At 71.5% G+C, this 23,281-nt stretch overlaps 8 protein-coding genes across 8 annotated transcripts in view; 4 read left to right on the top strand and 4 right to left on the bottom strand.

Annotated features, from left to right (window-relative positions):
* Window positions 1-945: 945 nt before the first annotated feature.
* AURANDRAFT_7289 (hypothetical protein) lies at window positions 946-1,323 on the top strand (the record flags this gene model as incomplete). Its single annotated transcript, XM_009035310.1, has 1 exon — window positions 946-1,323. A coding segment is annotated over one exon (378 nt), but the record flags the coding sequence as incomplete, so codon positions are not given.
* A 5,813-nt stretch (window positions 1,324-7,136) lies between these two features.
* AURANDRAFT_11974 (hypothetical protein) lies at window positions 7,137-8,126 on the bottom strand (the record flags this gene model as incomplete). Its single annotated transcript, XM_009035441.1, has 1 exon — window positions 7,137-8,126. A coding segment is annotated over one exon (990 nt), but the record flags the coding sequence as incomplete, so codon positions are not given.
* A 245-nt stretch (window positions 8,127-8,371) lies between these two features.
* Window positions 8,372-9,571, top strand: AURANDRAFT_20889 (hypothetical protein; the record flags this gene model as incomplete). Its single annotated transcript, XM_009035743.1, has 1 exon — window positions 8,372-9,571. A coding segment is annotated over one exon (1,200 nt), but the record flags the coding sequence as incomplete, so codon positions are not given.
* Window positions 9,572-14,544: 4,973 nt separating this feature from the next.
* Window positions 14,545-17,674, bottom strand: AURANDRAFT_70850 (expressed protein; the record flags this gene model as incomplete). Its single annotated transcript, XM_009035440.1, has 4 exons — window positions 14,545-15,521; window positions 15,632-15,689; window positions 15,870-16,147; window positions 17,073-17,674. The coding sequence occupies 4 exons, from the start codon at window positions 17,625-17,627 to the stop codon at window positions 14,562-14,564; spliced, it is 1,851 nt and encodes a 616-aa protein (XP_009033688.1).
* A 112-nt stretch (window positions 17,675-17,786) lies between these two features.
* AURANDRAFT_61688 (hypothetical protein) lies at window positions 17,787-18,347 on the top strand (the record flags this gene model as incomplete). The annotated part of the gene is made up of 1 exon (XM_009035744.1): window positions 17,787-18,347. The coding sequence occupies one exon, from the start codon at window positions 17,787-17,789 to the stop codon at window positions 18,345-18,347; it is 561 nt and encodes a 186-aa protein (XP_009033992.1).
* A 25-nt stretch (window positions 18,348-18,372) lies between these two features.
* AUH1 (hypothetical protein) lies at window positions 18,373-19,004 on the bottom strand (the record flags this gene model as incomplete). The annotated part of the gene is made up of 2 exons (XM_009035439.1): window positions 18,373-18,766; window positions 18,919-19,004. Coding segments are annotated over 2 exons (480 nt in total), but the record flags the coding sequence as incomplete, so codon positions are not given.
* A 143-nt stretch (window positions 19,005-19,147) lies between these two features.
* On the bottom strand, window positions 19,148-19,663 carry AURANDRAFT_61687 (hypothetical protein; the record flags this gene model as incomplete). The annotated part of the gene is made up of 1 exon (XM_009035438.1): window positions 19,148-19,663. The coding sequence occupies one exon, from the start codon at window positions 19,661-19,663 to the stop codon at window positions 19,148-19,150; it is 516 nt and encodes a 171-aa protein (XP_009033686.1).
* A 192-nt stretch (window positions 19,664-19,855) lies between these two features.
* Window positions 19,856-23,281, top strand: part of AURANDRAFT_70849 (hypothetical protein) — a gene marked incomplete at both ends in the record, with an annotated part of 5,628 nt that continues 2,202 nt past the window's right edge. The window contains 2 exons of the mRNA XM_009035745.1: window positions 19,856-21,022; window positions 22,634-23,262. Of these exons, the coding sequence (XP_009033993.1) occupies window positions 19,856-21,022; window positions 22,634-23,262 (1,796 nt within the window). The remainder of the gene's footprint in view (window positions 21,023-22,633; window positions 23,263-23,281) is intronic.

Genomic DNA, 23,281 nt, shown 5'->3' with positions numbered 1-23,281 from the left:
GGCGACGCCGCCGCGGCCGCCGCGGCGCTCCGCTGCGGCGCGGCCGCGCTCCGGCGGAGCGAGGTCGCGGCGAAGAGCGCCGACGCCGCCGTCGCGGCCCTCCTCGTCGCCGCGGCGGCCCGGTTCGCCGCCAAGGACGCGCCCCCCTACCTCCGGCGCGCGGCCGGCGCGGCCGTCGTCGCGTGCCTCGCCGCGCGCGACGGCCGGAAGGTCGCCGCCGTCGACGTCGGCGACCTCGCCCCCGTCGTCGCCCTCTTCGACGACGGCGACCACGGCGCGGCGGCGCTCGAATTGGCCTGCGAGGCCTCGCGCTTCAAGGCGGCCGGCGCGGACGCGCACGCCGCGGCCGCCGACGACGGCGCGAGCGACGCCGACGCGCTCGCGGCGCTCGTCCCCGCCGCGCTCGCGACCGCGGCGCCGGCGTCGGAGGCGGGGACGCTCTACGCGCTGCTGGCGACCGCGGAGGCGCTCCGCGTCGCGCGGGACGGCGGCGACGTCGCCCGGGCGCTCGCGGTCGGCGCCGCGGCGAAGCTCGGCGCCGGCGGCCGCGTCGGCGACGCCCTCGAAGTGGCGACGAGCCTCGCGGGCCCGCACCTGCCGGCGCTGCGGCGCCGGGGCTTGGACGCGTCGAAATCCGGCCCGAACTTCCGCCTCGCGCCGTTCGCGTCGGCCCACGCGGGCGTCGACGGCGACGCGCTCCTCGGCTGCTTCGCTTTGGAGCGCCTCTGCGCGGTGCTCCCCGGCGCGGCCCGCGACTGGGCCGGCGCCTGCCGGCCGCGCGACGCCGACGCGGCGCGGCGGCTCCTCGAGGACGCGCTCCGCTGCGCCGTCGTCGACGCGGAGCTCGCGGCCGTCGCCGCCGTCTTCGGCCAATCCGGGCCGGCGCAGGCGTCGGCCCACGCCGAGAGCTCGCTCAAGGTCGCCGTCTCCCGCAGGGGCCGGTCCGTGACGAGTAGCTACACGCGGGACGAGTGCGTCATCGAGATGACGCTCAAGTACGACGCGGCCTACCCGCTCCGGGCTTTGGCCGTCGACTTCGGGAGCCACCAGGGCATCGAGGAGAAGACGGCGCGGCGCTGGGCGCTCCAGCTCCGCGCGTCCGCGTCGCTGAAGTCGACGCACGCGGCGGTGCTAGGCTGGCGCGAGAACGTGGACCTCGAGTTCGACGGCGTCGAGCCCTGCCCGATCTGCTACGGCGTGCTCCACCCCAAGTCGAAAAGGCTGCCCCACCTCGAGTGCCGCCAGTGCCACAACAAGTTCCACGCGTCCTGCCTCGCCCACTGGTTCTCCACGTCCCACAAGCACCTCTGCGTCGTCTGCCAGACGGAGTTCGTCGCCGTCAAGTCGACGAAGAAGGATCCGAAGCGCGACGCGCCGCCGCCGCCACCGGCGGCCCCCGCCGCGCCCCTCTACGACGATAACGAGCTCGACTAAGTCCCCGCGCGCGTCGCGCGCGGTCGCGCGCTCACTCGTCCTTGAGCGACGGCCGGCTGCCGAGCCGCGTGGGGTCGCGGCCGACGTCGAAATGGATGCACAGGAGCGTCACGAGGAGGACGGCGAAGCTGAACTGGACCATGGGCGAGAAGATCGTCGTGATGGTCTTCTTGACGTCTTCGACGAGTTCCTCGACGACCTGCTCCTTCGTCACGGGCTTCGCCGCCGCCGCGACCGTGGCACACATCAGCGCCAGGGACAGGAGTCGCCGGGCGGCCGGCATCGCGCCGGAGCAGCCACTCGGTGGCTGCGGCGCGGGGCAGGCCCGTCGAAGTTCTTCGGGCCTTCAACGAAATTTATTTGCACCGATGGTTGTTTACGCGAGGAGCTCCTCGGCGGCGTCGAGCGTCAGGCCCTTGGCCAGGTCGTGGACGGGCATGACGGCGAAGGGCTGCTCGATCTGGATGCCGATCTCGTCGATGCCGAGCATGAGGTAGGACACGGCGCAGACGACGGCCGCGAGCTTCGCGGGCGTCGTGCACCCCGCCTTGAGCAGGCCGCAGGGCAGCGCGATGAGCCACAGGAGCAGGCCCCGCTGGTAGTGGCGCATGTACATGGGCGCGAGAGGCGTCGACACGACGCGTTCGATGCCGCCGTAGAGCCGGCCGAGCGCGGCGACGTCCGCGTGTACGCTTCTCTCCACGTGCGCGCCCTTGAACGGCAACGCGATGGTCTCCCGCCGCAGGAGCGCGAGCGCCGCAAGCGCGGGCTTGCGCGCGGCCGCGACGCGGTCCGCGTCCTCGGCCGGCAGGAGCGCGCTCAGGACCGGTCCGAGCGTCTCGCGGTCGTCCAGGGCCGCGAAGACCTTCGCCGCCCAGGCGTAGGCGACGAGGTACCGGCAGATGCGCGCGCGCGCCGCCGGCGAGGCCTCGTCGGGCGCCGTCGCCGCGATCGTCCCCGCGAGGTTCCGCGCCGAGTGGATCATCGCGCCCCACGTCTCGCGCGCCGCGTGGAATCGCGCCACGCAGCTGTTCACGCGGAACGCGAGCAGGAGCGTGATGGGCGACGCCAGCAGGCCGAGGCCGTTGGCCGTGACCGTGAGCCGCTTCCACCAGACGACGTAGGACCAGGCCGCGAGCATCGCGAGCGTCGGCGCCAGGCCGCGCGCGAGGCGGCTCCCGGGCCACTGGAGCAGCACGCGGAAATAGCGGTCGCGCGCCGTGTGCTGCTCCCACTGCTCCACGCCCCAGAGCACGGCGTGCGTCGCCTCGTGCGCTTCGCGCGTGTAGCGCGCGCGCCGCGGGCCGGCCTGCGTCGCCTCCAGGCTCCAGAGGCCGTCGATGGCCGCCGCCGCCGCCGCCGCGTCGCCGCCGGCGCGCAGCTGCTGCGTCCGCCGGCGCGCGAGCTGCGTCCGCCGGCGCGCGACGGGAAGCGGCGCATTGAGCGCGGTCGTTGTCGCGGCGAGCGCTGCGGTAATAAGGGCCGCTCGCATGCCTCCGCGGAGCCCGGGCCCCGTCTCGATCGGAACTTGACCTTCAAGTTGAATCGCGGCACTGCGCGCGCCCGCCCGTCGCGGATTTCTCGAGGCAGAAGGGGCCCGGCACGCCGATTGGCGTGCACCGCGCGCCCTTGGCGACGACGTGGTAGGAGAACGCGTACTCGGAGTAGAAGCTGCCCGCGGCGCCCGGGCGGTTCATGTTCATCCAGGGGACGTTGTGGACGACGTGGTTCGGGCGCGGCGCGCGCTTGCACGACTCGAAGGCGCTGGCTCCGGGGACGACGAGCCGCCCGAACTCGGCGTCGTAGCGTTTCCAGTCGCTCGGGCCGGTCGCGGCGCAGTAGCGCGTCTTCGCGAGGCGAAAAAAGTCGCCGAAGAGGCGGTCGAGGTCGGCGCCCGCGACGTAGAAGAAGTTGTCCGTCAGGCATCGCACGACGCCGGGCGACGCCGCGAGCGCGGCGTAGGAGAACGTCGCGGGCGTCGCGAGGTCCGACCGCGTGCGCACGACGGTGCCGAAGGCCGCGAGCTCCGGTCCCCAGCGCCGGAGCGCCCGGTCGAGCGCGAACCACTGCCAGCACGAGCCGCGGCGGTCGTCGAAGGTGCAGCAGCCCGAGGTCTCGCGCGCGCGCGCGACGTCCTCCGCGCCCGCGAGGAGCACGCGGCGCCGCGGCGCGAGCTCGGACGCGATCGGGCCGTAGTCCGCGTAGGAGCTCACGAAGACGCTGGCGTTGGCGCAGCGCGCGCGGACGGCCCGCACGCCGTCGCGATCCAGGCGCAGCTGGCCCGTGAGCAACACGGCCACACCGCCGCCCAGGGAGCATGGGACGACCAGGCTCAGGAGCGCGAGCAGGCGCATGACGGGCAGCCCATCATCGACACCAGTACGCCGCGATGCTCGCAGGCGGTCTCGGATCGAATCATCGCGTCGACGATCGCACGCGAGCGGAACCGCGGTGCTCGCACGAGATCATGCGCCGGGGCTCCCGAGATCCGTTCGAGAGCTCGTTTACGGCAGCATCGTCTTGGCAAAACTTCCGTCGACCGGGCAGCCATAGACATGCGCCGCCTCCAGCTCCTCGTGCTCGGGGCGCTCGCGCTCGCGCAGCGCGGCGTTTCCGCGGGCCGGAGCCGCCACCTCCTCGCGTCGAACAGCAGCGGCTACGACGACGACGACCACGACGACCACGGCGACGACCACCATGGCGACGACGACCACGGCGGCGGCCACGGGTGCCACGACTCCCACGCGGGCCACCACGGCAAGTACGCCCACTTCAAGGGCATGCTGCGCTGCTTCGGCTTCGCGCTGTCCGTCTGGACGTCCGGGAAGCTCGCGGCGGGCCTCGGCATCCCGTCGCTCGTCGGCGAGATCATCTGCGGCATCATCATCGGCCCGCACGTGCTCGAGATCATCAACCACACCTACGACCCGACGGCGTCGGTCCTGATCCTCGTCGGCGAGGTCGGCCTGTGCATGCACGCCATCGAGGCGGGCCTCATGTTCGACCCGGAGATGATGGAGGTCGTCGGGCCCCGGGGCCTCGCGGTCGGGATCGCGGGCTCGGGCCTGCCCCTGGCCCTGTCCTACGCCATCGCGCGCGGCTGGGGCGCGAGCGCGGACGAGGCCTTCGTCGTGGGCGCGTCCATGGCCACCATGTCCGCGGGCATCACGCTGAACGTGCTCCGGACCGGCGGCGTGCTGAACCAGCCCATCGGCCAGCTCCTGTGTGGAAATCAAATCTTCAACCCGACTTCAATGTGCGCGTAATTGAACGGATTGCGCCGTGCTCTTCGAATGTGCTTCGAGAACTCGACGAGAGCAATCGATTCGTCCAAAAATCAGCCGAATCGACTTCGATTTGATCGAGATAGAGAGTTCTGAAGTTTGGTGGGGACCCCCCAAACCAGTGGTTGATTTCCACACAGGCCAGCTCGTCATCTCCGCGGCGACGGTCAACGAGATCATGAACATCATCCTGTACACGGAGGTGTCGAACCTCGTCTACGGCGTGCCCGACGAGCCCTTCGGGGGCTGGTTCTGGTACGCGCTCCCCGTGGTGACGAACTTTGTGACCGTCGGCGTCATCGGCGCCGCGGGCGTCTACGTCGTGCCCCACGTCATCGAGGCGCGCGTGACGCCCATGATCCCCGAGGAGTACCGCCAGAACTTTCTGCTGGGCCTGCTCTTCGTGCTGGCGCTGGGCCTCATGTGCGCGTGCAAGTTCTCCGGATCGTCGGAGCTTTTGGGCGCGCTGCTCGCGGGCGTGTCCCTCTGCACGAACCACGACGTGCACCACGCCTGGGACAAGCAGGTGAAGCGCGTCTACGCCTTCCTCATGAAGATCTTCTTCGCGGCGACGGTCGGCTTCCACGTGCCTTTGGCGGAGCTCTTCCAGACGGGCACGCTCGCCAAGGCCGCGCTGCTCCTGCCCGTGATCCTCGCGAAGCTCGCCATGGGCTTCTTCGCCAAGCCGTTGACGAAGCTGAACTTTTGGACGCTGGCCTTCGCCTGGGGCGAGTGGGGCGAGTTCTCGTTCCTCATCACGACGCTCGCGCTCCGATCCAAGGGCAAGGGCATCCTGCACCAGCAGGCCTACGACGCCGTGCTGTTCGTCGTCCTGTTGTCCATCTTGCTCTGCCCCTACGGGTTGCGCGTCACGCTCGACTACGTCGAGCAGCACGCAGGGCAGCACAAGAGTGCGAAATTCCCAACTTCAAAGGCTCCTAGCTCGGCCGTTTTCCGCTCGTTTCGGCTGATTTTTGGACGAGCGATCATCTCTCGGAGCGCTCTCGAAGCGTGGATGTGTTTTCCGGAACGCGCGCGCGCGAAACACTCACGTTGAAGCGACGTTGAATCACCCTTGTGCTGCCCAGGCAGCACGCGGCGCTCGACATCGCGGAGGCGATCCTCGACACCGCGGGCGCGGACGGCGAGGCCGCGCCGGCCTACTACTGCATCCAGACGCTATCAAAAGCGCGCTGGGACCAGCAGACGGCGATCCTCTCGACGGTCACGTCCTCGGACTGCGACATCGTCGACGTGCGCTCCTGGCACCCGAAAGATCACGTCGGCGCCGCGCACGTCGTCACGGAGCTCTACGTCAAGGACACGTCGCTGTGCCTCCCGGTCGTGGCGACGCTCGCCGACGACGACCAGGCCAAGCTCGACGCCCGCGTCGAGCTGCTCCACGACCGGGTGCTCGCGGCGCTCCACGACAGCACGGGCGAGGTCCGGATCCAGCGCTGGCTCCCCGGCGCGCGGCAGAACGACGAGGGCGAGCTGTCGCCGACGGCGTCGGCCCAGGAGCTGCTCCGGGAGACCCGGGACGCGCGCGCGTTCACCGCCCCCGTGACGGCGGACGAGGACGTCGAGGCCGACGCGCGCGGCCACCAGCGCGTGTCGCTCCAGGCGCAGCTCGGGTTCACGCGGCCGACGCACCCGCCGCCCGGCGGCGGCGGCGGCGACGCCGCGGCGCCGCCCGCCGCGCCGCTCCGCCAGCGCACGCACAAGCGCCAGCGCGCCAAGTCCATGATCGCGTCGCTCGAGTCGACGTGCTGCTACCGCGACCCGCGCGACTACCACGAGCTCGACGGCTTCATCCACACGGACGCGCACGTCGCCTTCGAGGAGCAGCTCGCCCCCTACCACCAGGTGCGGCGCCAGTCGTCGTCCATGGACGCCGAGGCGCTGCGCCTCATCGAGGTCCCCGTGTCGCCCTTCCGGCCGCGCGCCGCGCCGCGGCCGAGCCTCATGCGCGCGCTCTCCGAGCGCAGCGACGCGCCGCCGGAGCCGCCGGAGCCCCTCGTCAAGCAGTCGTCGTCGCCGTCGGCGCTCGGCGCGGCCGCCGCCGCCGCGGCGCCGCCGCCGCCGGGCCTCGCCGCCGCGGACGGCGGCTTCGAGACCGCCGCCGCGCCCTACTCGCGCCTCTCGTCCATCGAGAGCGACGGCGGCTCCGCGCGCCGCTCCTCCTTCTCCTCGGAGCAGGGCTGCGTGCTCCCGACGCGGCTCCGCCGCCGCTCGTCCTCGGGCAAGAACGTCGAGCTCCAGGACCGCGCGTGAGAACGCGCCCTCCTTAGCGGCGTGCGTTACCACGTCCTAAGCGACGGGGGGGGCGAGCAGTCCCCTTAGCAGCCTCCTAAGCGACGGCCGCGCCGATGGGGGGCGAGCAGTCCCCTTAGCAGCCTCCTAAGCGACGGCCGCGCCGACGGGGTAGCTCGCGTCGAAGAGGACGCCGCAGGTGCCGCAGACGTGCTGCGTCGCGTTGCCGCCTTTGCAGCCCGTGCCGTCCAGCGGCGTCGTGTCCGTGCCGCATGCGCTCGTACGCGCAAGGCGGATGAATCCGTCCTCGCCCCAGGTGGTATCCCAGCTGTTGCGGATCAGCAGGTAGTCGGCGCCGAAACCCACGAGCTGCACGACGTGGTCGATATCAATATCGTCCTTCTTCTCCGCCGTGTAGATGCCGCTCTCGTAGTCGTGCCAGCCGCCCGCGTCGACGTTGACGGCCAGCGGGCCCTTGGACACGAGGGCCGCGAGCACCGCGGCCTCGTCGTTCGAAGCGACGCGCTCGTATCCCGATACCGTCACGGCCTTCGGGATGGGCGAGCTCGCGTTGTAGCGGCACGACCCCGACTTGCCGTCGAGGCCCGCCGTGTAGGGATAGGTCCACTCGGTAGCCATGCCGTGCGTCTGCACGTATTCGAACGCTAATTCAGCGATGGAGCCGCCGCAGCCGCCCGTGCCGCCGCAGTCGTAGACGTTCGCCGCGCAGGAGACCAAATGCTGCGGCGCCAGTTCCACGAGCTCGCCCGTGTTGAGCGCGACGTGCGATTCGATCGTCTCCGTGGACGCGAAGGCCCAGCACGAGCCGCATTGCCCCTGGTCCTTGACGGCCGTTAGCACGCTCGGGCGGCGGTCGCGCCAGTCGAACGTCGTCGGGAGAGCGGCGAGAGGCGCCGGCGCGGCGAGGGCCGCGCGCGGCCGCGAAGCCGCGAGCGCCTTGTCGCGTCCGTTGAGCGCCCGGCGCTCGTCGTCCGTGCGGTCGGTCAGCGCGTTGACGCCCTTCTTGTAGGTGGAGGGGTTTGTGTTGTGTTCGAGGATGGATTTCAGTCGAGCTTCGAAGATGACGCGGCGCTCGTCGTCTTCCTGGGGCGCATAGCTCTTGCCAAAGTCGGCTTTGTATTGCTCGAAGGTGTACTCCTCCGACAGCTCGTGCCAGCGCGGACGGGCCGCGGCAGCGGTGAAGAGGACGAGGAGGAGGCGCATGGTGGCGGCCAAGGCAGCCCGACGCCGACGATGCTATGCAGCGTGCCGTGATCGCTGACCCTGCAGCAGGCAGAGTTTTGAACGAGGATAGACGCCGCATCGGAGGGGCGCCATAGACGCCGCATCGGAGGGGCGCCAGCGGTGCCGTGACGCTCTCAAGCTCGAGATCCGAGACGATGGGCACGGCGGCGACGGAGAGCGACGCCTACGACGCGCGCTACGCGCACTGCGTCGCCGCCGTCGGCGGCCCGGAGGTCTTCGCCAAGGTCCGGCGGTGCAAGGTGCTCGTCGTCGGCGCCGGCGGCATCGGCTGCGAGCTGCTGAAGAACCTCGTGCTCGTGGGCTTCGAGAGCCTCGTCACGGTGGACCTCGACACCATCGACGTGTCGAACCTGAACCGCCAGTTCCTCTTCCGCAAGCGGCACGTGGGCATGGCCAAGGCCGTCGTCGCGCGCGAGGCCGTCGTCGCGTTCAACCCGCTCTGCTCCGTCGAGGCGCTCCACGCGAACATCAAGGAGCCGCGCTTCGGCCTGGCCTGGTTCGGCGGCTTCGACGTCGTCGTCAACGCGCTCGACAACGTCGACGCGCGGCGCCACGTGAACCGCATGTGCCTCGCGAGCGACGTGCCGCTCATCGAGGCCGGCACGACGGGCTTCCTCGGCCAGGTCTTCGTGATCCGCAAGGGCGAGACGGCCTGCTACGAGTGCTTCCCCAAGGCCACCAAAAAAGTCTACCCGATCTGCACGATCCGGTCGACGCCGTCCGAGCCCGTGCACTGCGTCGTCTGGGCCAAGGAGCTCTTCAAGCTCCTCTTCGGCGACGCCAAGGAGTCCATGCTCTTCGAGGGCGGCGACGACGGCCCCGACGCGTCGACCTACGGCGCGGCCTGCGCCGCCGTGCGCGGCGCGCCCGACGCGGAGAAGGCGCTCGGCGCCGCGCTCGCCTTACTCTGCGACGGCGAGGTCCGGAAGCAGCTCAGCATGGACAAGTACAAGACGGCGAAGAAGACGCCCGACCCCCTCGACGGCGCCGCCGTCGCCGCGGCCTGCGTCGCGGCGCGCGCGCCGTCGCGGAACCGGACGAGCGCCGACTGGGACCGCGCGACGTGGACCGTCGACGAGTGCTGCGCGGAGCTCGCGGACGTCGCGGCGACGCTCGCCGGCGGCGACCGCGTCGGGTCCTGGGAGTTCGACAAGGACGAGCCCGACGCCATGCGCTTCGTCGCCGCCGCCGCGAACCTGCGGTCCCGCATCTTCCACATCGCGCCCAAGAGCCTCTACGAGGCCAAGGGCATCGCGGGCAACATCATCCCGGCGATCGCGACGACGAACGCCGTCGTCGCGGGCCTCCAGGTCGCCGAGCTGCTCAAGCTGATCCGCGCGGGCTGCGTGCTCGGCGACGGCGGCGACCGGCCGAGCGTCGGTTCGGTGTGCAAGTACACGTACTGCCTCCGCGACACGACGCGCAGGGGCCTGCTGCTCCAGCCGACGCGCCTCGAGGAGCCCCAGGCGACCTGCTACGTCTGCCGCAAGGGCAAGGTCGCCGTCGCGCTCGACACGACGACGACGACGCTCCGGACCTTCGTCGACGTCGTGCTCAAGCGCAAGCTCGGCTTCGTGGACCCGTCCGTCGACAAGGACGGCTCGGGCCTCTTCGAGTCCGAGGACGAGCGCCTCGCGGCGAACTTGGACAAGGTCCTCGCGGACCTGCCCGCGGGCGGCCTCGGCGACAACGCCATCGCCGAGGTCGCCGACTTCGCGTCCACGGGCCTCGAGCTCGACGTGACCATCAAGCACAAGCCCGAGGCCGACTTCGACGAGAAGGCGAACCCCGAGAAGGTGCTCGTCCTCACGGGCGCGGACGCGACCGCGGACCCGCTGCGGGAGGCCGCGGCGCAGCTCGCGGCGGACAAGCCCCCGCCGCCGCCGGCGAGCGAGAAGCGCGCGGCCGACGACGACGCCGCGCCCCCGGCGAAGCGCGCGCGCGTCTAGGGCGCGTGTAAAGAGACCGCGCGGACCGCGGTTTGCTCGCCGAGCGCGGCCGCGAGCCCGGCGGCCGCGGTCGCGGAGAAGTGGCGCGGCTGGCCGGCCCTGCGGTGCCCGTCGCCGAGGCGCGGCACCTTGAGCGCGACTTCTCCGCCGCCGCCGTCGTCCTCCGTCGCGGCCGCGGCGACCCAGCCCGTTCGGGGCGCCGCGCGCACGGGCGCGTCGCGAAAGGGCAGCGCGTACTCCGGCTCGAGCTCGACGTCGCGGGGCGGCGCGTCCCAGGTGTTGAAGAGCACGACGCTCCGCCGGTGCGCGGCCGTCGAGGGCGCGGCGGTGACGAAGGACCGGAGCCAGACGTCCGCGGGCCGCGGCACCGCGTGGACGAGGTCGCCGGCGAAGCGGACGACGCGGCCCGCGACGGCCGGCGCGGACGTGAGCACGTCCCCGCGCCTGCCGAAGACGACCGTGGGCCCGGCGACCTCGGCGCCGACCTGCACGCCCAGGACGTGGCCGTGCGTCGGGTAGCGCAGCTCGCCGCCGGCCTTCGCCTCGGCCTCGTCGACGTCCGCGTGCGCCTCGATGTGTTTCCAGACGTCGCGCGCCCAGTACTCGACGAAGCGGCTCTCGTCGCCGAGCTCGCCGAGGAACGAGTCCAGCGCGGCCTCCAGGATCGTGCCGACGCCGGCGGACCGATCGAAGGCCCGGTGAGCCGCGGCGTTCGACGCGACGTCGAGCGCCTCGAGGTCCCGGGGGGCGAAGACGCCGTCGTAGACCCGCACCTCGTCGTCGACGGCGCGGCGCTGGAGGTGCGCTTTGGCGCTGGGAGGAGGGAGGAAGCCGTGCGCTGTGGCTGCGAAGACGACGACGAGGAGGCGGCGATGATGCTGGAACATCGCGGCGACGTTTCCGCGGCGTACGAGTGCTCCTCCGGCGCTGCGGCGTACGAGTGCTCCTCCGGCGCCGCGGCGACGAGTGCTCCTCCGCGAGCGTGGTCGCTTTCGAGCGCTGCCTCGCTACCAACTACGCTTCATGCCGCAGTCATTGGCCGCAGTCAAGAAGTGCAACTTTATACACACCACCTCAAATTGAAGCTCAACTTATGGCACACCATGATGCCGTTACGCCTGCTGGCTCTTCTCGCGGTTGAGCTTGCGCGGCGGGGAGATGCCGAAGCAGGCGGCCGAGACCTCGGGCTTGAGGACGTGGGCGAGGAGCTCCGCGAGGCCGAGCGAGAGGCCGAGCACGAGGACCGCGCGGAGCGCGGTGGACTCCGGGCCGAAGGTCTCGCGGTCGAGGAAGAAGCCGTGGTAGAGGTAGATGGCGTAGGAGCAGCGGCTCAGCTCCTCGACGCCCTTGGCGCCGAGGGACGCGAGCAGCGCCGCGGCGCTCTCGTCGGCCGCCGGCGGCGGCGCCGCCTTCGCGGGCGCGCACCGCGGCTCCTCGGCGTCGCCCGCGGCCTCGGCGCCCGCGGCCCGCGCGTCGTCGGGCGCGGCGCGCGCGGCGCCGAAGAGGGCGCAGGCCGTCGGCACGGCCGCGAGGTACACGTCCTTCGCGGGGAGGCTCAGCCCCAGCAGCGGGCTGCCCGCGCCGAAGACGACGAGCACGAGCGTCGCGCCGAGGGACGCGCCCGCCAGCGCGCCGACGTAGGCCGCGGCCTTGACGCAGGCGGCGCGCCGGTTCGCCGAGTAGGCGATCTTCTCCGCCGCGGGCGACTGCGCGCCGCCCTCGACGACGACCTGCGCGGATTCCACCCGACTTCGAAGGATCTTTGGCCATGCTTCGAGAGCTCCAAAAGAGCATTCGACTCGTCCAAAAATCAGCTAAAACGGCGTCGATGTGACCGAGCGAGAGCGTTGGCGGGGACTCGACGCCGACGGCGACGTGGCGGCAGAAGAAGCCCAGGAGGAAGAAGCCCGCCCACATGAACGGCAGGCGCATGACGACGTTGATCGACGCGACCTTGCGGCCCAGGATCGCCTACGTGCGCGCCGTCTCGCGAGAACGCCGCCGCGGGCGCCGCGCGCGCACGTCGAACGCGAGGCCTCGGAGCGGGTGGACGACCGTGAGCGCGAGGGCCAGGCGCGACACGCCCCGGTCGCCGACGCCCCCGAGGGCCGCGGCGAGCACGTGGAGCTGCACGAGGACGACGACGAAGTAGAAGTGGCCGAAGCCCGTGCCCGTCGCGAGCTCGAACAACAACCGCGGCGCGCCCGGCGGGCTGCGGTCGTGCTGGAACTTGTGCTCGAGGGCGCCCAATTTCTCGTGGAGGAGGCAGTCCGGCGACCAGTGCGCGCTCATGTTCGTCAGGCGCAGGTTGAAGAGGAGCGTCTCCCACCACGCGCGCCGGAGCCGCTCGTACGCGACGTTCAGCGCCCAGCGCAGCACCGTGACGACGCCGTAGGGCACGAGGATGCGCCGCAGGCGCCTGCCGAGGCCGCTGCGCGGCTGCCGCGGCAGCAGGAACCCGGCGATGAAGAAGAAGCTCGGCGCCGCGAAGTCGAGCCCCTGGCGCGCCATCTCCTCGAAGGCGCCCGCCGCCGCCCGGTCCTTGTGGAAGAAGGGCTGGAGGCAGTGCAGCGTCACCACCGCCGCCGTCGCCACGGCCCGCAGGACGTGCAGCCCCGGGTTGAACATGGGGTCGTCTCAGTAGGAAGCTACGGGCTGCCCATCGTCTTGTCGAGCATGTTTGACCCGGGTCGAACCTGTGCGGGTTTTCCGGCAGCCCTTGATAAGGTAGATCGAGGTGTCGACTGCTGACCCGGGTCAGCCCGGGCTCCAATTCGAGGGATCGATTGGGGGAGGGGAACGATTCCTCGATACAGACATCACATCCTATCATACTCCAACACACTGCCACTGCGCAAGCCTGCGAGTGGGCCATAACCCAGACACGGTGCCGAGCTGCTACGCTCCCGTACACAGAAAAAACCGAGCAAGGTTCCACCCGAGCGCGCATCGCTCGGCCGTGGTTTTTCTTTTTTTTCTTACGCCTCCCTCTCCCTCTCCCGAAGCATCTCCACCGCGCGGTGTCCGGTCCCGGCCGCGCGCCGCCGGCCCGCCGCAGCGCGGGACCGGACGGCGGCGCGGACGACGGCGAAGTGCAGGTGCCCGGCGTCGCGCAGCAGCAGCGCTGCGTCGACGGCCCCACGGTGGTCGTTTTCCAGGCGCCGGAGGCGCGCCTCGAGCTCCGCCGCCGCCGCCGTCGCGACCGCCGCGGCCTTGGCCGACCGCGCGGCCGCCGACCGCGCGCCGGCGAGGTCGCGTTCGAGCTCCGCGGCGGCCTTCGCGGCCTCGGCGCGCGTCGACGCGTGCGCCGCCCGCTCCCGGAGGAGGCGGTCCTCCGCGCCGTCGGGTTCCGAGGACGCGCTCCGACGCCGCGGCGACGGCCGCCAGCTCCGGGAGCCCGCGGGACGGCGCGGCACCGGCGGCTCGTCAGCGGGGAAGCCGCGGCACGCCGGCGCGTCGTCGCCCGCGGGCGGCGTGACCGCCGCGACCAGCGGCGTTGCGACTTTCGGCAGCACGATAAAATGGCGCCTCGCGGGCGACGGCGGCGCGCTCTTCGCCTGCCGCGGCCGCCGCGGCATGAGGAAGTTGGTGAGCGAGAAGCGAGCGAGCGTCTCGTTGATGCTCCGCGAGAGCGGCCGCAGCCGAAATTCCTTCGAGCATCTCATCGTGCCTTCCTTCACTGTAGCGGCACTCCCACGAGGTCGACATTGACTTTAATGGCAGCGCATGGACGCAGCCTGTAGCTCCTCCTCGGCGCTGAGACCATCACCACGAACATCTCTCATCATCTTCGGTAGAGGCAAAACATGGCTGCCGCTCTGTGGCTCCTCGTCGCCTGCGCCTCGGCGCTGAGACCATCACCGCTCAAACCTCTCATCATCTTCGGCCGGCCCGGCGCGGGCAAGACGACCATCGCCGACGCGCTCCTAAAGCTAGCCGACGCGGAGAACGCCCAGGGCGTCGACCTCGACGTGTGCGTCCCGCAGTGGATGCGCGACAACTTCGCGCGAGGCATCTACCCGTCGCTCGACGAGCGGCGGACCTTCGCCGCCGCCGCCGCGGACCACCTCGACGCCGAGGCCACCTCGAAGGGCCGCTGCGTCGTCAGCTTCTCGTTCGTCAACGACGACCTCCGCGACTACTTTCGCGACCGGTTCCCGAAGGCGGACTGGGTCCTCGTCGACACGAGCGAGGACGCCGCGGCGGAGCGCATCGCGCTGCGCGAGGGCCACTTCTACAAGGGCCCGACGGCCGCGGAGCCGGACCGCGGGTCCGAGTGGGCGTTCGCGCCCGTGGCCTTTGACCACGTCCGCCTCGACGGCCGCCGCCCCGTCGAGGACAACGTCCGCGCGCTCGCGCCCTTTTTAACATCACATTAGACATCCACAAAATGGCGCCGCAGCCAGGCGGCGATGAGCGCGATGGCCGCGTCGGCCTCCTCGAGGACGGCGCCGCCGCCGACGGCGCGGCAGTCGCGGTAGAGCGGCCAGTCGTGCCACATGCGCTCGAAGACGGCGACGTCGACGGCGACGCCGTCGCGCGCCGCGCGCGCCGCGAGCGCGAGCGTGTCGTCGAGGAGCACCTCGGCGTCGCCGACGAGGAGCAGCGACCGCGGCAGCCGCTTCAGCGACGGCGCGAAGCGCGGCGACAGGCGGCCGTCGCGGAGCGTCTCCAGCAGCTCCGCGTCGCCGACGGGCGCGCGGCGCCAGCAGCACCAGGTCCGGCGCCGCGGCAGGGACCGCAGCACCCGCTCCACGTCGTCCTCGCGCGCGTCGCCGTCGCCGTCGACGCGGCCGAGGTACACGAGGCCGTCGCGGATCGTCGACCGCCGCTCCTCGTCGGGCCCGTCGCGGAAGATGGGGTCGCCTCCGCCGCCGCGGAAGCGGCGCGTCGCGTAGGAGCGGCCCGAGGCCGTGAGGTCGAAGAGGCCCGAGAGCGCCGCGAGCCCCGCGGCGCCGCCCTCGAGCGCGAGCGCGGCCGCGAGCCCCGCGCCCGCGCTGTCGCCGAACAGAACGACGCGGCCCGCCCGGTCCCGCGCGGCCGCGAGGGCCGCCCGCGCGTCGTCCAGCGCCGCGGGGAAGGGGTGCGCCGGCGCGAGGCGGTAGCGCGCGGAGAGCACGGCGACGCGCGACGCGGCGGCTATCCTCGACGCGAGCGCCCGATACCACGGATCGTCGGGCGCGTAGGCGCTGTAGCTCCCGCCGTGGAGGAAGAGGACGACGACGGACGGCGCCGGGTCCGGCGGCAGGGACCAGAAGCCCGCCGCGCAGGGCTCGAAGGCGACGCCGGCGTCGGGCACGCGATCCAGGAACGCCTCGTCGAAGTCGCGGAGCGCCTGGCGAGGGAACGAATGATGGGTGTTTTCTCGCCAGGGAACAATAAATGATTTTTTTGGGGGGGGGTGGTATGGAGGGTCAGGTTGGATTTCGTCGCCCCTTGCGTAACAAGGAGGTGTCGGGGCGCTGTCTCCCACGTGCGGCCGCCCCATCGCTGGAGCGGCCGACTGAATTGGAGCCGCTTGCAACTCATCATTAGTAAAAACCAGGAGGTTTCATATACCAAAGGCAGTTTAACGTCGTGCCCGGGACGGTCGAACGTGTGTGTTTCCGGGACGCCGGCGGACGCGCGGCGACGTGCGCGTCCAGCAACGCGCGCGGCGACGTCGACGCGACGCGCATGTCACCGTTTCTTCCGATCACGCGTGCGCTCCTTGGCCTGGTACTCGCCGACGTGCTCCTCGACGATGGGCTTCGACTCCTCCGCGTCGAGGAACCGGTACTCCGCCGCGTCGTCGCGGGAGCCAAAGGTCCAGTAGAGCGTGTAGGCGAAGGCGCCGACGAGGAGCCAGGGCTTGGCGCCGAGCTTGAAGCACGTGAAGCAGAAGACGCCGCCGACGATGAGCTTGCCGCGGCGCGTCGGCCCGCCCCGTCGCACGGCGACGAGGTCCTCGCGCTTGGCGGCCTTGGCCGCGGCCATGAGCGAGTGGCCAGCGAGTGGTGCTCGTTTTGCCTCAACCTTTCCTCAACCAGACGTTGTTGCAGTCCCCGCTCAAACGAAGAAGGCTGCCCCGACGTTATCGCGTCGTCGCGGGAGCCAAAGGTCCAGTAGAGCGTGTCGTTGTCGTTGCTGCCCCCCGCGCAAACGTACAAGGCTGCCCCGACGTGATGGCGTTCATGGGCCGGAGCGAGGCGAACTCGTTCAAGATCGACGCCCCGGACTTCCACGCGCTGGCGTCGAACCAGGAGCGGTGCGTGAAGAACGGCTACCTCGTGAAGCAGGGCCAGTTCAACACGGCGAGCTGGAAGAAGCGCTGGTTCGAACTCGCGGAGCACTGGCCCCTGCTCTACTACTTCGACAGCGACGACGGCGGCAAGGCGCTGGGGGTGATCGTGCTGAAGGCGGCGACCTACGAGCTCGCGGCGGCGGGGGACGTCGTCGGCGTCGACGCCGCGAAGCGCGCCTTCGACAAGGACGCGGCGCCCGCGCCCATCCTCGTCAAGACCGTGAGCGGCATCGCCTACCGGCTCCTCGCGTCGACCGCCGACGAGGCCCGGGCCTGGCTCGACGCCTTCGACCGCAGCGCCAAGGCCCACGACGACGGCGTCCAGCGGCAGCTCAACGACGTCCTCGAGCACAACCGGCGCATCAACCTGCACGTCGAGCACCTCGCGGACGAGAACGCGAAGATCCTCGACGAGCTCAACGTGACGCGCGCGCGGCTGAGGCACCGGGACCGCGGCGGGAGCGTCGGGGACGCGCCCGACGAGGGCCTCTTCTGCTCCTGGCCGACGCTCGCGTGCTTCGACGCGCCCCAGGCGCTGTGGAACCCGAAGGCGGAGGAGGAGGACGCGTCGAAGCAGTAATCTTACTACTCGTCCCTCGGTACGGCGTCGGTGTTGAAGAAGATGGGCGTCCATCGCCCCTCGTCCTCCATGTTCGTCGAGTCGATCGGCGACCAGCCCAATTTCGCGCCGAGCGCCAGCACGCGCTTCCGCTGCGCCATGCTCCCGTTGATGCAGTTCTTCTCCGTGCACCAGGGCGGCGTGAGGCCCTTGCGCCGCGCGGCCGCGCGGAAGGTGGCGACGTCGTCCCTCAGGAGCAGCTCGACGTCGTCGCCGTCGGGGCAGCTCGCGACGACGTAGGTCGCGGCGTCGCCGCGGACGGCGCAGCCGGCCTCGCGCAGCGCGCCGACGGCGCCGCGGTACGCGGCCGCGCGGCCGCCGGCGCCAAGGGCCAGCGGCGCCTGGAAGTGGTTCGGGCTCTCGGTCCCGGCGGAGGAGATGCAGTCGCTCTCGCCGCGGCAGGGCTTCAGCGCCTTTGGCGCGGGCAGCGACGCGTCCGCATTCGGCAGCGCGTTCGGTGGCAGCGCATTTGGCGGCAGCACGTCCGGCGACACGGATGCGAGCGCCAGCGCGATCGATGCAAAGCCGCCGAGGAGCATGGCTCAGAGTCGCGCACAGGGCCTCAACACCGATTGCGACGCCATAACTCGTCGAGAGGTAAACTTATGACTGCTTGAAGTTCAATAGCAGTATAAAGGCCGCAGCCCATTTGCGGCACTGTACTTCACTGTGCTGCAGCCTCTCGTATTCTGATGGTCATGCGGCGCGGGCTCGCGATGCTGGCCTTCTGCGCATCAACGCTGGCCTTCGCGCCGGTGCATCGTCAGCCATCGATGTCCACGCTCGGCGCGTCCATGAACGTCAACGACATCGTCGACAAGGCCTACGAAGGGAAGAGCTTCGCGGAGCTCGCGGCGTCGCCGGTGTCGGCGCTGCAGGGGATGGCCGACTGGACCGACGCCGTGGGGGCGGACCTGAAGATCCCGACCGTCGGGCAGCTGGGTCGCTGGAAGTATTTCCTCTGGGCGCGCGCGTTCGCGGACCTGGCCGAGCACGAGATGCCGGACCGCCGCGTCGACGGCTCGACGCTCAACGCGAACAAGGCCCTGGACGAGGCGCACGAGGGCAAGACGATCAAGGAGATCCTCGCGCTGCCGCCGTCCGCGCTCCAGGGCATCGCGGAGCATTCGGACGCGGACCTCGCCAAATTCAAGGTGCGGACGGTCGCGGACCTCGGCGCCTGGAAGTTCGCCATCGCCGCGAGCGCCATCGCGACGCTCGCCGAAGTGGAGTCCGGCGACCTCGGCGAGCACCGGTGAGCGCCGGGGGAATTCGTAGCGAAAATTAACTTGTACGACGCCGCCTCGCGACGCCCGTCGCGAGGATCGCGAGGATGTCGTGGAGGAGGTTCGCCGCGGCCAGGGACGTCATGTCCGCGGCGTCGAAGGGCGGCGCGACCTCGACGAGGTCCGCGGCGACGACGTCCAGTGCGCCTTGCTCCGCCGCGCCCAGCAGCGCCCGCAGGATCTGCTGGGCCTCGCGCGTCGCGAGCCCGCCGGCCTCCGGCGTGCCCGTGCCCGGCGCGAAGGCCGGGTCGAGCACGTCGATGTCGAAGGACAGATAGGCCGGTCCCGCGACGACCGCCGCGACCTTCGCCGCGAGCGCCGTGATGCCAGTCGCACCTTTCCTCACATAGTCCTCAACAAGTTCGTCCATGGGAATCACCGTCATGCCCGACCTGTGTGCAAATCAAATCTTCAATCCGACTTCAATGTGCGCGTATTCCTTCCAAAAATCATCCGAATCCACTTCGATTTGACCGAGCTAGAGAATTTCAAAGTTTGGTCGGGACGTCCCAAACCAGTGGTTGATTTCCACACAGGCGACGACGCCGTCGAAAACGCCCAGGCGTCCGGCGCGGCCAGCGTGCCCCTGATCCCGAGCTGGACGCAGCGCTTCGGGTCCAGCAGCCCCTCGTCGACGGCGATCTTGAAGGGCGCGCCGTGGTGGAACCGCGAGCCCAGGTAGTCGTCGCCCGTGTCGCAGTGCGCGTCCAGGTGCACGAGACCCAGCGGCTCGCCGCCGCGCGCGTGCACGATGCCCCGCAGGATCGGCAGCGTCACGCTGTGGTCGCCGCGACGGCGAGCGTCGCGACGTCTCGAAACTTCGTATCCCGGAACGCGGCCTCGATCTCGCCGTGCGCGCCCTCCAGCTCGTAGGGCCGTTGGACCGCGACGTCGCCGCCGTCGACGCAGGCCGCGAGCTCCAGGGGGCTCCGGCCGCGCGTCAGGGGTCGCACGTGGTCCGCGGACGCCTCGCGGACGCGCCGCGGGCCGTGGCGCGCGCCGGGCCGGTTCGTGACGCCGCCGTCGAAGGGCACGCCGACGATGGCGATGTCGGCCTCCGTCTCCCGCCAGGGCTCGTATTTGCAGCGAAAAAAAGTCGCCGGACCGCTGGCGTAGCGCGGCGTCGCGTTGGGCAGCGCGAGCGCCGGCGGCTGCGCGCCGTAGGGACCCGTCGCGAAGCATGCGCGCATGCCTGGGAGCCAGGACTGGCGTGCGCGCATTCCCGGGAGCCAGGACCGGCGCGCAGACCGCCACGCGAGCGCGGCGCGACGCGCGGGCCGATGGAGCATCGTTGGCCGCGTCGGGCAGCCCGTTGGACCGGACGTGAAGTCGCAGCCTTTTGGGTGGCCGCGCCACATCATGTTTAGCGATTATCAACATCGACATCTCGCGGTCGCGGCCTCAAAAAAGCGGACCCGCTGCCACCGCGCGCGACAGGGCGCCGTTCGTTCGGCCGCGCGCGGGCCCCGCGCGCGTCGACCATGGCGACCTACGAGCGGCGCCAGGGCAAGTGGACGACCCAGGAGTGCGACTACGCCATGCTCCTCATCGAGCACTTCACGTCCGGGTCGCTGCCCGGCCTGCTCGGGGGCGAGTCGCTGCGGAGCACGCTGAGCGAGTGCCTCATGTGCACGCCCATGCGCGTGACCAAGAAGCTGTCGTCGACGCACGCCATCGGCAAGTGCTGCTTCAAGAAGAAGGGCGACCTCGGCCCGGGTGACCGCGCGGCGCTCGACGCCGCGCGGCTCGCGTTCCTCGCGTCGGTCGAGAAGCCCGGGCGGCCCGCGGCGGCGCCGCCGGGCGAGAGCGGCCGCGTCACGCGCGGCACGTCGGGCGCGATCCAGCGCAAGCGGTCGCGGGACCTCGACGGCGACGACGGCGAGCCGGGCTGGCTCGAGTCGCTCGCCGGCGGCAGCTGGCTCGCGGAGCCCGAGGTCGAAACGCCCGCGGCGTTGCCGGGCCTGCCGAGAGCCCACGAGGAGAGCGGCGCCGTCGAGACGTCCGTGCTCGCCCACGTCACCGACGAGGGCCGCACGGCCGTGCGCATCGTCGTCGCGGACCGGCCGGGCCTGCTGGGAGAGATGAGCCGCTTCTTCCAGCGCAAGAACCTGAGCGTCGTCGGCTGCCGCTGCGAGACGCTGCCCGGCAGCGTCGCCCACGACGAGTTCGATGTCGTCGACACGCACTCGCGGCGGCCCGTCGTCGACGCCGAGGACCTGGAGCTCCTCGAGGAGGCGGTGCTCGAGTGCCTCGCGGCGTCCGAGCGCCACTTCTCCGGCGCGACGACGCTCAACGTGTCCCTCCCGGACCGGCCGGGCCTGCTCAAGCAGATCACGGAGACGCTGGGGTCCCTGCGGCTGTCCATCGTCGGCGCGAAGATCTCGACCGTCGCGCGCGGCCGCGACTCGCCCGAGGACGCGGGCCTCCCCAAGACGGCCGTCGACACCTTCGACGTCGTCGACGCGGAGACGGGCGGGCCCGTGCTCGACCCGAACCGGCTCCGCGAGATCGAGCGGCGCCTCGCCCTCGATTTGGAGACGGACGAGTCCGCGAGCGGCGCGTCGTCGCTCGGCTCGAACTCGCCGCGCCTCGAGATCTTCGCGGACGGCTCGCCGCCGCGGTCCCGGTCCATCTCCGCCGAGAACTCCGTGAGCCGCCACAGCGACGAGGGCGTCAATTCCTGCGCCTCCTCGGAGCTCGCGTTCGCGGCCCCCGAGCGCATGGACCTCGCGGCGCCGGAGATCCCGGCGGCCTACTAGGCCGCCGCCCAATTCGAAGACCCACTGCTGTGCCTGTGGTTTCTTGTTTTCAACTGGCATGTTGTTGCCCCCTTTGTGCTCGACGCGGCGGTCCCGTGAACATATCCCGCCGGCGGCGCGGTCCCGTGAACATATCCCGCCGCCGGCGGGATACGTCACCGGCCGCCCCCCAAAACGCGAGGCCCCGCCTGTGCAGCGTCCGCCGCGTCCGCGATAGTCCCCCCCCCCCTTTGCCCTTTGTAACATACTACAAGTAGATGCGACGCACCGCGACGCGCCGCGAACGCCGCCCGATAAGATGCCCTATCGACTTAGGCCCTACCGCGCCTTCGCGAGCGCGTCCCGGGCCTTGGCCAGGATGAGCGCGTACCAGTAGACGTTGATGAGCAGGTGCGCGACGCAGAGCAGCGAGAGCCCCGCGACGACGAGCACGCGGCCGTCGGCGACGAGGTAGCCGACGCGCCACAGGTCCCGCCAGGACCGCGCGACGTGCCCCACGACGAAGAGCGTCCAGCCGATGCGGCACGCGCCGTAGGTCGCGACGAGGCAGACGCCGTTGGCGACGTAGGCCGCGGACGGCCCCGCCTTCGGGTCCGCGAATTTGAGCAGGGACCGCAGGTTCAGGAACGGCGTCGACGCCTCGTTGAAGATGAGGCAGGCCATGTAGCGCGTCGCGAGTCGCGTCCGAACCCCCGCGGCGAAGGCGACGAGCACGACGACGTGGTGCGCGAGGACGACGGGGTCGTCGAAGCCGCCGGCGCCGTTCCGCTTCGAAGCGCCCCGGGGCCGCCGCAAGAACGCGAGGCAGCAGAGCCACGCGTCGACCGCCAAATAGCCGCAGAGCGCGACGAGCCAGCGGTCCCGCCCGCAGGACGCGACGAGCGTCGCGTCGTAGGACGACGTCTCGAAGAGGCTTGGTTCCGCCCGCGCGCAGAACGCGCCGTAGCCGCCGGCGACGTAGACCGCGTTCAAGGTAGAGACCACGCGCGAGTCCCAGTCGTCGCGGCCCGCGCGCTCCGCGGGCCGGCCGCACCAGGCCGGCGCCCAGCGGTCCGCGGCAGCGCGCGTGCCCAGCAGGAGCCCCGCCGTCGCCGCCATGGACAGCGCGAGGTCGCGCGCGTAGGTCGACGGCGCGCAGGCGCGGCTCGGCTCCGCCGCCAGGCGCGCTGCGATGACCGCGGCCTCCTCCCACGTCGACGCCATGCGTGTTTTCTTGCGTCTTCGTCAGCGTTCGTCGATCCGTCGATCAGCGCTCGAGCTCCACTGGCCGTCGACAAGGCCGCGGCGCGATCATGCTCGAGTGATCGATGACATCGGCTACTGTAGTAGGCAAAGGTGAAGTCAATTACGGCTCGTCAAGGCAGCCCGCGACGATCTCCCGCGACGATGGTGCCGCTAGATCCCTTCGCAGCGCCTCCGTAAGCCATCGCGATGCGCATCGCCGTCGCGCTCTGGTTCGCGCTCTGCCGCGCCGTGACCTGGGACGACGGCGTGCGCCAGTGCGACGGGTCGTCCTGCGCCGCGCGGGACGCGATCCCGACGGCCGTCGTCCGGACGTCGAGCGGCGCCTGCGCGTCGTCGGCGCACCTGGCGCGGGCGCGCGAGGCGAAGCGCGCGAAGCACGAGGTGCACGGCGCGCTGGCCTGGCTCGTCGCGGCGGCGCGCGCGGACCGCGACGCGGGCTGCCGGGCGGCGGCCGAGACGGCGCTCGCGGGAGAGCTCCTCGCGCTGGGCCAGTTCGCCAACGCCGCGCGCGCCGCGCGCACGGCGGCGGCGCTCGCGCCCGGCGGCGGCGCGCGCGACGCGGCGCTCGCGGCGCTCGCCGCGGCGCAGGACGGCCTCGCGGCCGCGCGGCGCGCCGGCGCGCGCGCGGCGCTCGCGGTCGCGTCGCCCGTCGCCGGCGCGACCTACGCGCGGTCGCGCGCGATCGACGTCGAGGCGTCGACGGCGCGGCTCGCGGCGCCCGGCGACGCGGCCGTGCGCGTCTGCGCCTACGTCGACCGCGCGGCGCTCGTGAGCTGCGCGGCGCGCGGCGCGGAGCTCCGGGGCCTCGAGCCGGGCCGCCACGAGCTCACGGCCGTCGCCGTCGGTCTCCCGAGCGGCGCCGCGGTGGCGAATATCACGGTCGAGTTCTGGGTCGCGGACGAC

The sequence above is a fragment of the Aureococcus anophagefferens genome (assembly GCF_000186865.1).
Source record: "Aureococcus anophagefferens unplaced genomic scaffold AURANscaffold_3, whole genome shotgun sequence".
Classification (NCBI taxonomy): domain Eukaryota; class Pelagophyceae; order Pelagomonadales; family Pelagomonadaceae; genus Aureococcus; species Aureococcus anophagefferens.
This window is presented reverse-complemented; position numbering and strand designations above follow the sequence as displayed.